Source organism: Triticum aestivum, chromosome 2A, assembly GCF_018294505.1.
Source record: "Triticum aestivum cultivar Chinese Spring chromosome 2A, IWGSC CS RefSeq v2.1, whole genome shotgun sequence".
In the NCBI taxonomy this organism is placed as follows: Eukaryota; Viridiplantae; Streptophyta; class Magnoliopsida; order Poales; family Poaceae; genus Triticum; species Triticum aestivum.
The window spans coordinates 561,412,227-561,425,391 of record NC_057797.1 but is presented as its reverse complement, the minus strand read 5'-3'; the positions used below and the strand labels follow the sequence as shown (position 1 = coordinate 561,425,391).

The following is a 13,165-nucleotide window of genomic DNA, read 5'->3' as shown; positions in this document are numbered from 1 at the left end:
CGCAAGGAGGCGGTCAAGGAATATCCAGTTCAACAGACGGTTTACTATGTCAGTGAGGTGCTTATTGAGTCTAAGCAAAGGTATCCACATTGGCAGAAGCTCGTCTATGGGGTATTCATGGCAAGCCGGAAACTTAAGCAATACTTCCAGGGTCATCCCATCACTATGGTTAGTTCTGCTCCTTTAGGAGATATCATTCAAAATAGAGAAGCCATAGGACGAGTCGCCAAGTGGGCCATTGAACTTGGGCCTCATGGTTTGAAGTATGTGACACACACCTCTATCAAGTCTCAAGCATTGGCGGACTTCATCAACGATTGGACAGAGCTAAAGATTCCTGAAGAGAAGCCGGACAATACATATTGGACTATTCATTTTGAAGGGTCCAGGCAATTGGAGGGCTCGGGGACTGGAGTTGTTTTAGCTTCCCCTCGAGGTGACAAATTTTGTTATGTGCTACGGTTGATGTTTCCATGTACTAACAATGCAGGTGAGTATGAGGCCTTGCTCCATGGTCTTCGGATGGCTAAGGAGATGAACTTAAGCCGGGTAAGGTGCTTTGGCGACTCAGATTTGGTGGCTCAACAAGTATTAGGCAAGTGGGATTCCAAGGATCCTCTCATGGCGGCTTATCACCGTGAAGTTGATGCCATTGCTGGACATTTCAAGGGCTACCAAGTGGAGCACATTGATCGCAGAAAGAATGAGACGGTTGATGCTTTAAGCCGGCTGGGGTCTCAGCGTAAGCCGGTGCCACCTAACACTTTCTTAGATATTCTGCATAACCCTTCTGTCAAGTTACCCACAAAGGAAGACTTGGCTCTTCCAGACCTGAAGGCTCAGTTGGTGGCAGCTCTTCACGTCATCCCAGATTGGACAGTGCCATATTTGGCTTATATGACCCGGGGCGAGTTGCCTGAGGATGAAACCTTGGCTAGACAGATAACCCGGCGGTCTAAGTCAATGACAATTGCCAATGGTGAGTTGCATCATCGTAGTGTCACTGGGGCGTTTCAACGTTGTGTCTCTCCTGAGGAAGGTTAAGAAATTCTTCGTGAGATCCATGAAGGAGATTGCGGCCATCACGCCGGTTCAAAGTCTCTTGTGGCCAAAGCTTTCCGTCATGGTTTTTATTGGCTGACGGCTCACGCTGATGCGGAAGATCTAGTCAGTAAATGTGATGGTTGCCAGAAGTTCTCACGACGGGCTCACGTGCCAGCTCAAGAATTGAGGATGATTCCAATTACTTGGCCATTTGCAGTCTGGGGGCTTTTGACATGGTTGGGCCTTTCAAAAGGTCCAAAGATAAAAAGACACACCTTCTAGTGGTGGTTGATAAATTCACAAAGTGGGTTGAGGCAGAGCCGGTTAGTAAGTGTGACACAGCCTTAGCGGTTCAATTCATGAAAAAGGTGATCTTTCGTTTTGGCTTTCCACACAACATCATAACTGACAATGGTATTAATCTGTCCAAAGGCGCTATGGAGGAGTTCTGTCAACGTGAGCATATCCGGCTTGATGTTTCGTCAGTAGCTCATCCCCAATCCAATGGTCAAGCAGAAAGAGCTAATCAGGAAATCTTGAAAGGCATCAAGCCCCGGCTTCTGGTTCCTTTACAACGAACACCGAGTTGTTGGGTGGAGGACTTACCCTCTGTGATATGGAGCATCAATACTACTCCTAATAGGTCTACGGGTTATACGCCTTTCTTCATGGTTTACGGAGCAGAGGTGGTTCTACCAAGTGACATATGTCATGACTCGCCCCGCGTGGCGGCTTATGTTGAAGCTAATAACGAACAAGCCCATCAGGATGCACTTGACCTATTAGATGAAAAGCGTGACTTGGCAACAGCCCGCTCGGCGATTTACCAACAGGATTTGCGTCATTATCACAGTCGCCGGGTTAAGTCCAGAACCTTTCAAGAAGGTGACTTGGTGCTCCAGCTCATCCAGGATCAAACTGATGCACACAAATTATCCCCACCTTGGGAAGGGCCTTTTGTGGTCAGCAAGAACTTGAACAACGGGTCATACTACCTCATTGATGTTCGAGAGCACAAAGACTCACGTAAATCGGAGGAGGAGACCCGCCGGCCGTGGAATATCGCTCATCTTCAGCCTTGCTATACTTGAGCCACCGGCTCTCATGATGTACATATTTTGATGATGTATATATTATGATAAGTAATAAAACAGGACCTCCGTCCTTTTCATCCTCAAAGTTCATATGTCTTCATTATAAAAATTTAAAACGACCAAAAGGGGGCTGATCGTGTTCGAGTCTGGCTTTCCTTTGGTCCGGCTCACGATCGTATTCAAATCTAGCCGTTAAACCTCATGATCACTAGGGGGCTTCCTGTTCAAACATAGGTCGTATTCGAACCAAAGAGAACATAGCTGTCGGTACCCTCTTGGTCGGCACAATGACAAACTCACTATGGGGTTTCTTGATCGTATTCGAATCATAGCTTAACCCCTTTTGGGTCCGACTTTGATCGTATTCGAATCAGGGTCGTTAAAAACCTCTCAATGTCATTTGGGGGCTTCCTGTTCAAACATATGTCTTATTCGAACCAAAGAGAACACAGCTGTTGGTACCCTCTTGATCGGCGCAATGCCAAAGCCACTGGGGGCTACATGATCGTATTCGAATCCTAGCTTAACCCCTTTGGTCCGGTTTACTGATCGTATTCAAATCAGAAGCCTCAAATATGTCTTTTTATCTTTTGCTCAAGTTTTTTTGGAAACAATCTTTGTTTTTCGCTTGAGACTTTTTGTCCAGATCTAAGTATAAGTATGGTTTCAATTTAACCCGGCTTTGTTTTGGACGATAAGTCGCCAGGGTATGACAATCATCATACATGTGGAAGCGTTGGCTTCTAAAATATTGGGTTATCACCCTTACTGTTCAGTTTACATGAACCGGCAGTGCAAATTCAAAATCATAGGTATGATATTGTCGTTGTGTTTCAAAGTTAAAATTCATAACAGGCTCATATGTGTCTTTTCTTTCAATATTAATGGTCGTATGTAAGATATTATGATCCACCCTGTGGTAAGCCACCAGCATAATTCAATATCATAAGAATGATATATTTCATGATTGGTTATTCTTGCATCCAGCCTTGGTTATAAAGCTATGTTGGTTTCCATGGTTGTGTATTGGGCGTTATGACCCCTCCGGCGATAAACCGCCAGGACAATTTTTTGCATGCAGGAACAGATTCAACACTATTGATATTTTAAGGGATGTCAAGCTTATCTCCACATAACAGATAAAATTGTTGTACGCATCCCAATATGCACGATGGCATAAGCAGAACATGAAGTTTTAAGCTAGCCTATTACAAGGCGCTTGGAGCCCAAAAGGATAACACTGTTTTTTACTCTCACACATAGCAGATGATATACTAGAGCCGGTTTATGAATCCTGGCCGGGTTGACTAGATGGTTGTGACTCATCCCTTGTCAGTTTGTCATCCTCCACCATTTGGAAATTGGGTTTGGACCAATCAAAGCCATGAAGGGCGACAAACTCAGCCTCATCATCAATCAGACCAGACGGGTCAATTTCTGGGGCAAAAGTGTGTTTTGGAATCGGTGGAACTAAGTCCATCACTTTATATGAAGCGGTCGCCATCTTCTTATTTTCTGCATCAAAACCCAGCTGATACGTGGTGAGATTGGTTTCTTCAGCAATAATGGTGGCATGAGGACGAATCCCTTTCACACAGGCAGCAAAGTCTTCTTGGTCGAAAGGAGTTCCATCTTCCTTAAGGCTGGGGTACCCACTGGCTATGTCCGCCGGGACTAACTCCGGTACCCAGGCTTTGGAGCGGTTTAACCAGTTACGGCTCCGGCTCTCACGCAAGAACACTTGATTTCCTAGAACCTGGCGGGTTAGATGGACAGCTTCTTCAAGACATCACTCAATAAGTTTGGTTCTTGGTTTGCTGGGGAGATAATGGCAAGAGCCTATTGAGCTGTAGTTTACAATTGCTCCACAAGTGTGTAAACTGCCTTGAGCTTTATCAGGGTGTCTTGACTCAAGTTGCTGCTCCGGGGACCTATCAAGTTTTCCCAAAAGTTAAGTAGGCGGCTTACATTATGGTGACAAATATAGACTTTGAGTAAATAATAAGGTGATTTACCAAAGATTGCAGAAACCATCTGAGACACACGGTTCTTTAAACCGGTGAGTTCAGCGATAACTTCTTTCAGAGCCGCCTCGGCCGTCTCGGCACGCTAGTCAAGGCAGTCTTCTCATTGGCCCAAGCCTTTTTCTCTGCACTAAAGCTAGTCTTCAGTTTTTCTGCTTCAGATACACTCAATTGGAGTTTGGATTCAGTTTTCTTTCTTTCAGTCTCTTGAGTCGCCAGCCGGTTGTTGGCCTCAGAAAATTGGGACTCCAGTTCTGTGGTTGCAGCCTGTATACAACATAAGGTTGCTTAGTTTCATGGCGGCTTATGTAGATGATAGTTGCATGGAGGATTATAAAACAAGTCCCAAGTACTTTGCCAGCAATAACACTTGGCACTTGGGGGCTAATGTCTGTCGGCGTAATTTTTTCAAAGGAACTGGATTCTTTCCAGAAGTCCCAAGTGCTTTGCAAGCAAGACCACTTGGCACTTGGGGGCTAATGCATATTGCTGTTTTTACCACCGAAGGCAAATTGAAACACTAGCAGCATCCGGTTTGGTTGTAAACCGGGCGTCGAAAGGAATCTAAGGCTTATAAGTCTATTAAAAGTCTACAGATCATTCACTCCTATCATAATCAACAAACTTGGGGCTGCTAGGGTACATAACTTATATAAACCGGAGAACATACCTCATATTTTTGGTGCATCTGTTTGACCATTTCAATCTCTGAATCACGGCTGGAGTGGACTTGACTGAGATAGCAAGATAGTACTTCACCATTACTCAAATGGGCATAGTGGGAGACATCAAACCTCACTTTCTGCCTCTCCATGACTTCTTGTTTTGTGGAGTGTCTTGCTAGCACAGTTGGATTCCCTGGTTCAATAAATCTGGTGTCAGTGATTAAAACATCATCGTCGTGAATCTCTGGCTGGTTAGCTGAGCTTGATGGTTCAGCAGTGGATGGATTAAGAACGGTTTCGTCAACAGATGGCTCAGGTACATCTGATTGAACGTTGATGGCAGGGTCTTCTGGTGCTTCAGTTTGTTTCAGGACAAGAGTCGGCTGCGCCGGTTCAGCAGCTTTTGGATCCTCAGACGGTTTTGCCACCTTTGCTTTCTTGGGCTTTGCTTGTCCACTAAGAAATAATTTGATGAGTCAGTATAACGATGCAGGCATAAAGGTGCAGAAGAAGAATAACTATCTTTACCCGGGGTGGTCCTAAAAGTCGGCAGCTGAGTTTGTGAAGAATCACCAGAGGAGGAACGAGCAATCTCCTGCAAAAGTGGAATTATAATTGAGTGACTTATAAAAGTAACTTGTTTATCAGAGTTAAGGTCTAAAAGAACCTCATTTTGGTGTTTCCGAGGGGTTTTTGGTAAGAAGGAGGGTAACTCATCATCTCCATCGGCCCGGGTCTGACAGCGGCTCTCATGTTGCTGTTGTTTCAAAAGAAAATGAGGATCTAAATAAGCCAAGGGGTGTGAAAACCTTACTTTCCAGGTTACCCACCGAAGTTTCTGCCTTGGTAAAGGTTCTGAGTCAGAGGAAATAATATTTATCTCTTCTTCAACTGCCTGGCTGGCCCCCGTGTCCTCCTGGTAATAGTCAGTGTCAATAAGGTTGTTAAAAAGCAGGCCAAGAGAGTCAAGGGCTACCTCCGACTCAGAGGTGTCATCCAGCTTGAGTAAGTCAGAAGCAGTTGTTTTCTTCCTAGACTTTCTGGCGATTTTCTTGGCCGCTAATGCAGCAGCTCTAGCTTTTTTGGCAGCCTCATGATCATATTTGGCCTTCCAAAAGTCAGACTTAGCCTGTAGAAAAATAACATGTTGAAACTCATGCAAATACTTAACTGCTAAGGAAAAAGGAGTCCAGAAGATTTACCTCTGGTGCCGGGTTAAGCTTGTAGAAAGGATTCAACCCTACTATGCTACAGTCTTCATATTTGCTGTTGACGAGGGTGGTTGACATTTCAACAATAGCTTCTTCGGTTAGACGCAAGGAACTATGATGTCATGGATTGTCTGTTCCTCTGGTATAGTTGCACATCAAGTCAGATCGGCGGCTCAGAGGGATGATCCGCCATGCGATCCAGCAGCAGATCAAGTCAAGTCCAGTTAAGCCATTTCCTAGCAAGCTTGAACCGTTTTGATTTTTGGGGTAAGCTTCTTGCGTTCAGCGGCAGAAAGTTTGTCAGGGAGTAAATATTTAGCATTAAGAAGCTCAGCGCGATAACCCGGCATTGGATTTTCATAAGCCGGCGACGTATCCTTGCAGTAGAACCAGGTTTGGTTTCAATCCTTGGGATGGCTTGTCAAGACTACTAGAGGAAAGACAACATCCCGTCTGCGTTGAATCGAAATCCCGCCAAGTTCCAAGCTGGGACCGTTGGTGTACTCGTTCTGGCGGTTCAAGTAGAAGTATTCTCTGAAGAGTTCAACAGTAGGTTCGTCTTGAAGATAAACCTCGCAGAAAACTTGGAAATTGCAGATGTTTGATATGGAATTGGGTCCAAGGTCTTGTGGATGAAGCTTGAAAAAATGCAGAATGTCTCTAAAGAATTTTGAGCCGGGCGGCGAGAAACCCCGGTTCATATGATCAGTGAAGACGATGATCTCACCATCCTTTGGCTGAGGTCTCTCTTCGGCCGGGTCAGGGGCGCGGTAAGACATGACACTCTTCTCTGGTAAGTATCCGATAGTGACAAAATCCTTTAGAGTATCCTCGATGACTGTGGAAGGGACCCAGTTGCAAGTTGTCATCGTCTTCGGCGGCATGGTGAAAAGACAATCTAAAAGGAAGTAATTTGCCGGCTCAAATTAGGTGGTGGAATTGCAAGCTAATGATTGTAGTACAGATGTATAATGGCGGTTTAAATAAGGGCTAATGGTATATACGGGGAAAATAAGCCGGCATGGTAAACCGCCATACCTAAAGATATTCAAGAGTTGCCAGCAACGAAAAATTGGCTAACTACTGAGATAAACAAGTTTCACAGGCTGCAACTATTATTTTGGATCAATGGCTGTTCAGGAAAAGGAAAATAAATCTAGACCTAAAAGTCGGTACAAATGAGTTCATGAGCTTGCACAAGGTTTTTTCTTCCAGGAAAGGGGATCTACTGATATCAAAAGTGGAAACAAACGACTACCGCATTGGTTTAACGCCATTTCCATATTAAAGGAGCTCGTGGTACAGCCTGGAAGATGAACTACGATGAACTACGAAGAACACAGAGAAGCTCGCAAACTCTAGTGCGGATCTAAGGTAGGAGAAGGCAGAAACTTACCGCCGCAGATCTGCTATGGAGGATTGCCGCCGTTATCTGGATCGACTCAGGTTGATGCAGCGGCCGAGGTTGAGGAAGACGAGGTGCTCTGCGGCGGTGATGGAGCTCGAGCGGTAGAAGGGTTGCGAGGGAAAGAAGAAAGAAGGAGAAAAATGGGAGATGGCTTTCGGATCCTATTTATAAGGAAATAGGGAACGTGCAGGTGCGAAATACGAGGAGACCGAAAATATGGTCATCCAACTACCAGGACGCCTCGATTCTCGGGATAATCATTAAGATAAAGATCCGTTGAGATATATTAGATAAAGTGTGAAGTAATTGCAGATAACGTCATGGCGAGTTATCACAAATCCTGGAGATGATGTCATGGCGGGTTACAAATTTTCGCACGATAAGGAGCAAAAGATTTCCTATAAGTGTTGAAGATTGACATGAACCAGTTCAAATCAATCTGGGGCCTAATGTTGGGGATATGACTATTAGGTATGACCCGCCTAGGAGGGGCCGGGTTACACCTATGGCGATTCATGAAGCCCAAGTCAGCTCTGGAAGATGGCAGTTCAGTTAAGGGCCCAAAACCCAAAGGTGACTCAAGGCCCGTAGAGATAAACCGACATATGTACATAACTTGTATTGTAAGGTAGGAATAATTAGAGACCGAGCCGGACACTATTTATGAGCCGGCCGGGACTCTATGAGCCGCTGGGCGTCAGCCTCTGTATATAAAGGGATGACCCCACGACGGTTCAGGACAAGTAACCACAGATCGGAAGCTAGGTCAAGCGGATTCGCTCCTTAGCAATCGAAACATAAGCAATACCACCTCAAACTGGATTAGACCTTTACCTTCACCGCAAGGGGCCGAACCAGTATAAACCCTCATGTCCTTTGTCCCGTTTTAACCCCTTTAAGCTTCCTAGTTGCAATGGCTCCACGCTTAAGTCCTTTCACTAGGACATCTGCTGTGACAATTCCACGACACTGGCCGAAGGCTTTACAAGGGCAATATCAGGGTCATGTTAAGAATCACACCACCATTCTTGAAGCAGTCGCATCATAGGATCTTTGGATTTGGCATGCCCGGGTCTCACACTGACATCAATGTGCCGCAATGATCGTCGTTGTTTGCGAGGCTGATTGAAGGAAAAGCTCCTCCTTGCCACTATACTGTCAATGGACATGAGTACACCATGAGCTACTATCTGGTTGATGGTATGTATCCTCCATGGGCTACCTTTGTCAGCACCATCTCAAACCTAGTTGGCTAGAAAAAGTCTCACTTTGCCCAAAGACAAGAAGCAGCTAGAAATGATGTCGAGAGGTCATTTGAAGTCCTTCAGTCCCATTTTGCAATTGTTCGTGGACCTGCAAAACAATGGGATCCGGAGACCTTGTGGGAGGTGATGACATGTTGTGTGATCATATACAACATGATCATCGAGGATGAGGGTGACAACGCTGCTGCAACTTTGGAATTTGAGAACATGAGTGGTCTTATCCAACTTCCGGACGAGAATTCGACCACATTTGAGGAGTTTATTCAAATGCATCAACAAATTCGGCATCGACCAACTCACGAGCAGCTCAAGGAGGACCTGATTTAGCATCAGTGGGCGGTGAAAGGAGACAACAATGTTGGGATATAAAATATTTGAAGTTTTTTAAGTTTAAACTAGTGTTGCATGCGGCCATTTGAACTTTCGTGCCCTTTGCATGTGGCTACTTGATCGTGTCAACTGGGGGAAAAATCTGAAAGCCCAGATGTATGCGGCTATGGTTACTATTTCCCGCATCCGACTAATGCGGTAAGGTTTTTTGCGGGTTACCGTTGGAGATGCCCTAAGCACCCATCCTGGGAGTCGGTTGTGGTGTTGGGTTTCCCATCCCCTTAATTTTTCATCTAAAAAGGTTGGTACCCTAAGTGTTGCTAAAACCTAATTTTACCAAAAAAAAATGAATAACATTTTAAAAATACTCATTTGAATTTGATTACAGTCTAAAGTTATTAAAAATATGCAAATATTTTCAATGTGTACATGGTTTTAAATGGGACTCTGTGCCATTTAGCGCAACGTGACCTCGTTTCGCTGGATGTGCTTCCCCCGTAAGAAAGGAAAACAATTCGCTGGATGTGGTTCCCCTAAAGAAAGACAAATTGCGAATCAATCTGTAGTTGAGTTGGTTAGGTGGACAGTGGTATCCCCAACCCACCAGGGTTCAAATCCTGGTGCTCGCATTATTCCTGGATTTATTTCAGGATTTCCGGGGATGCGCTTTTCGTGGGAGGAGACGTTCCCGTCGAAGACAAGGCGCCTACGGTGACTTCGTAAATCTCAAGATGATATGCCGGCTCAGTCTCTCGGAGGTGCTCATAGGGGTAGGGTGTGCGTGCGTGCGTTCATAGGGATGAGTGTATGCGCGTGTATATGAGCGCTTGTGTCTGTACTGATGCTAAAAAAAAAGACAATTCGCTGGCTGTGGTTCCCCTAAGAAAAAAATTAATTCGCTGGATAGCCGATCGTGGGGATCCGTAGGCGCCGCCCCTCCCCTGCGGCAACCACCTACCCCTTCCCTGCTCCGCTCCGCTCCCGCCTGCCACCACCACTCTACGCCGCCGCCATCCCCCGCGACAGCCCGCTGCCCTACACCTCCCGTCCTGCTCCGGCCACCACGACTCTCCTCCATCGTCATCCCCTGCGACAGCCCCCTACCCCACACCTCCCGTCCGGCTCCGGCCACCATGATCTCCTGCGGCGGTCCCCTACCCCACACCTGCGACAGCCCCCTATCCAATACCTGCCGTTCGCCGCTAGCCACCACACCATCCCTTGCGACAGCCCCCACTGCAACCCCTGCCATCCGCCGCCGACCTCCATCGCTCTCCTTCGTCGCCACCTCCACTGCCTGGGCTAATATGCCTGGCTGCGTTTCGGGCGAAATAATCTTGCGGGAGACGGACTTAATTTGCTTCTGTTCGTGCGGCAGGCGCAGTCTAAAAGGAGTAATTTTTTTCCGAAGGAGTCTGTCTGTTGAGAAGTTGTAATCAGGATCCTCTTCCTCTCCTCTAATAATCTCCTCTTCCTCTCCTCTAATAATCTCCTCCCTTTTGTAGGAATTGTGCAATCGGGGAAGAGAAAAGATAGGTCTAGGGCACATCTAGATATGCTCTAGTTATTGCACATCTAAGTGAGTGAATCAAGCATAAAGAGGAAAGAAAAAAAGAAAAAGAAAATATCCACACGAATCACAATGTAAGATCAATGACATAAGACTTAGATGTGCAATACTTATGGCACATCTAGATGTGCCTTAGCAAAACTGAAAAGATAAATTTCTGTTTGTGCGGCGAGGGCTGTCCAAAAGGAGGAATTTTTTCTGGGTCTATTAAGGAGTTGTAATCAGGATCCTCCCCCCTCTCCTTTAATATCTCCTCCCTTCTGGACTAGAGCTGGCCTTAATAAATAGAGAGTCGGAGGAGTAGGAAGGGGCCCTCGTCGATCGAATAAGTTGGCATCCCTGATTTGATTTTTGCCGGTGATTAGTCTCCTTTGTTGCGCCGGCCTAAATAAGCAGAGGAGGAGTAGTAGGGGGATTCGAATATGGGCAGATCAGGCATCCGCCGCTTGTCGCAGATCCAATAAGGTCGATCCAAATAGTTCAGGCGTCTCATCATCAAGAACAGTTTTTTCAACAAGACCAGTTGATCTGATCAGCCATGATGAAGAAAAGACGTCACCGCAGAAACAATGTAAGTTTTGTTTCTGTTTTGTTTCTGTTGTGCCTGATTGATATTTGTACTATGTACTAGTACAAACGAAAGGTTCTTCTAAAGACTGATTATTTGTTGTTCCAGGTAAATGCAACACAGAAAGCAACCCTCAACAAAGACGCTGCTGGCAGCGAAGAAGTCGGAGACAGGCTTAGCAAGCTGCCTAATGACATTCTACTCAACATTCTGGAGAGGGTGGACACGCTCGATGCAATAATGACCTGCATCCTATCAAAGCGAATGATGAAGCTCTACACCAAGCTCTCGCAGTTCTTCCTAAGTTGTAGTTCCATTCTAGGTCACAATGTTAGAACCAACAGTGAATATGTCAGAACCAACAGTGTTGTGGCTCATGTAACGGATAATATCTTGAGCACAAAGAGTCCGGAGATCACCATTAGCAAACTCAAAATCAGATTCATCTTGATGCAACCTGATTGTTACACAATTGACAAATCTGTCGCCCGCACCATGGCAACACAGAAGGTTGGTGCAGCTGAGTTTGAGATCATAACAGAGAAAATTCATAAGAAGTGTTCTCCTGCCGATCTCCTCTATCATGCGAAGCAGTTCAATGATTTTTTCAGTGCTTGTCTGGATGCATTTGCTGGCCTCAAGCGCCTGTGGCTGCGCAATATGAGGTTTGGTGAACTAGACATACCCAACATCCTCACCACTTGCAAGCTCTTGGAGTCTTTGCATTTAACCAATTGCGACTCGGGGATGAATTCTGTGGTGCAACTAGAACATGCTAAACTTACTGAGCTCGAGGTCGAGTATGGGAAATTTGAGATAGTTGAGCTGACATGTCTACCAAAACTCCAACGGGTGAGCTATAAGGGCTGGTTCAACTCTCATAAAGGTCCCCTGTATTTTGGTTTTGTACCACAGCTTTCAAAGCTGAGGCTTGCTAAAATTGGCACCCGACCAACTAGGACTCTTGAGTTAAGTCAGCTCCTTGGTAATGTTCCTTACATAGGCAACCTGCATCTGGATTTTCAAAGTGAAAAGGTACTAATTAGCCATTTGAATCATACCTGTCCATTCTCACTCTATATATGATGGTTATATGTAATACTCCCTCCGTTCCATATTAAGTGTCGCTGATTTAGTACAAAGTTGTAATAAATCAGCTACACACAATATGGAACGGAGGGAGTAACAGTAGTAGCTTAAGTTGGTCTTCTCCACCAGTTGAGAATGTGATTTATATGCAACTTGCATTCAGTTTGTAAATTGTTTTTCCTTTCCCAGATTTGGGTTCTGCCAGAAAGCTCGAAGCTGCTCAGGCCTGTGCTCAGCCAACTACAGCAGGTGAATCTGGACAATCTTTCTGAAGGATGTGATTTAGCTTGGCAATGTTTATTATTGAAGCTGCACCGTCCCTAAAAGAGCTCTGCATCACAGTCTTGGATCATTGGTGCAATATGGTGATGAGAGACAAAGAGTTCCGGAAGAACAATGGTTTCTGTGAAAAGGCAGACGTGGAGTGGAAGCCACCCCCCTGATTTCAAGCACAAGAATCTGGTTAAGCTCACCATCTATGGCTTCCAACCTGACGACATCTTTGTGCGATTCATCAGGTGTGTCATGGAACATGCGGATAATATGGCAGAGATATCTCTGCATGACAGGAAGAAGGTATGTCTGCGCTGTGGTGTCTTGGATCCTGAGATGAAGTACCCATCGAGGTATCCACGGAATGCTGATGAACGCACACATATCACTGAAGAATTGGGGAGGTCTTTGCCTGCTATGGTTCGCTTCTGGACGTAATTAACAAAAAGAGATGTACTACCTAGTATTAGTACTAGTTTGCAAATCCTCTGAACTATAATTTAGTAGTACTCTTGCTTTCCTTTGAATTGAAGCTATGTGAAGTGTTTGTCTAATGGAGAAAATATTTAGTAAATTTTTAGAGTATTTTGACATTTTTGGATTGGGATAAGCTCATAGATACTC

The 13,165-nt window shown here is 45.3% G+C and overlaps 1 protein-coding gene across 2 annotated transcripts; it reads left to right on the top strand.

The window, feature by feature from the left end:
- Positions 1–9,937: 9,937 nt before the first annotated feature.
- Positions 9,938–13,134, top strand: LOC123189422 (uncharacterized). Of its 2 annotated transcripts, none has more exons than XM_044601834.1 (4): positions 9,938–10,470; positions 10,547–11,182; positions 11,288–12,214; positions 12,458–13,134. In XM_044601834.1, the coding sequence occupies exons 2-4, from the start codon at positions 11,150–11,152 to the stop codon at positions 12,590–12,592; spliced, it is 1,095 nt and encodes a 364-aa protein (XP_044457769.1). In that variant the 5' UTR covers positions 9,938–10,470; positions 10,547–11,149; the 3' UTR covers positions 12,593–13,134. The 2 variants fall into 2 exon arrangements, with proteins under 2 accessions (XP_044457769.1, XP_044457768.1); XM_044601833.1 differs by having other exon boundaries at positions 9,938–10,473.
- The last annotated feature ends 31 nt before the right edge of the window (positions 13,135–13,165 follow it).

What these genes read in the sequence shown, in the direction of transcription:
- LOC123189422 (XM_044601834.1), top strand. Translation starts at nt 11,150, where the DNA reads ATGATGAAGAAAAGACGTCACCGCAGAAACAAT. An exon ending in GACGTCACCGCAGAAACAAT is followed by an intron (nt 11,183 to 11,287) that starts GTAAGTTTTGTT and finishes TTGTTGTTCCAG; the next exon opens with GTAAATGCAACACAGAAAGC. An exon ending in TGGATTTTCAAAGTGAAAAG is followed by an intron (nt 12,215 to 12,457) that starts GTACTAATTAGC and finishes TTCCTTTCCCAG; the next exon opens with ATTTGGGTTCTGCCAGAAAG.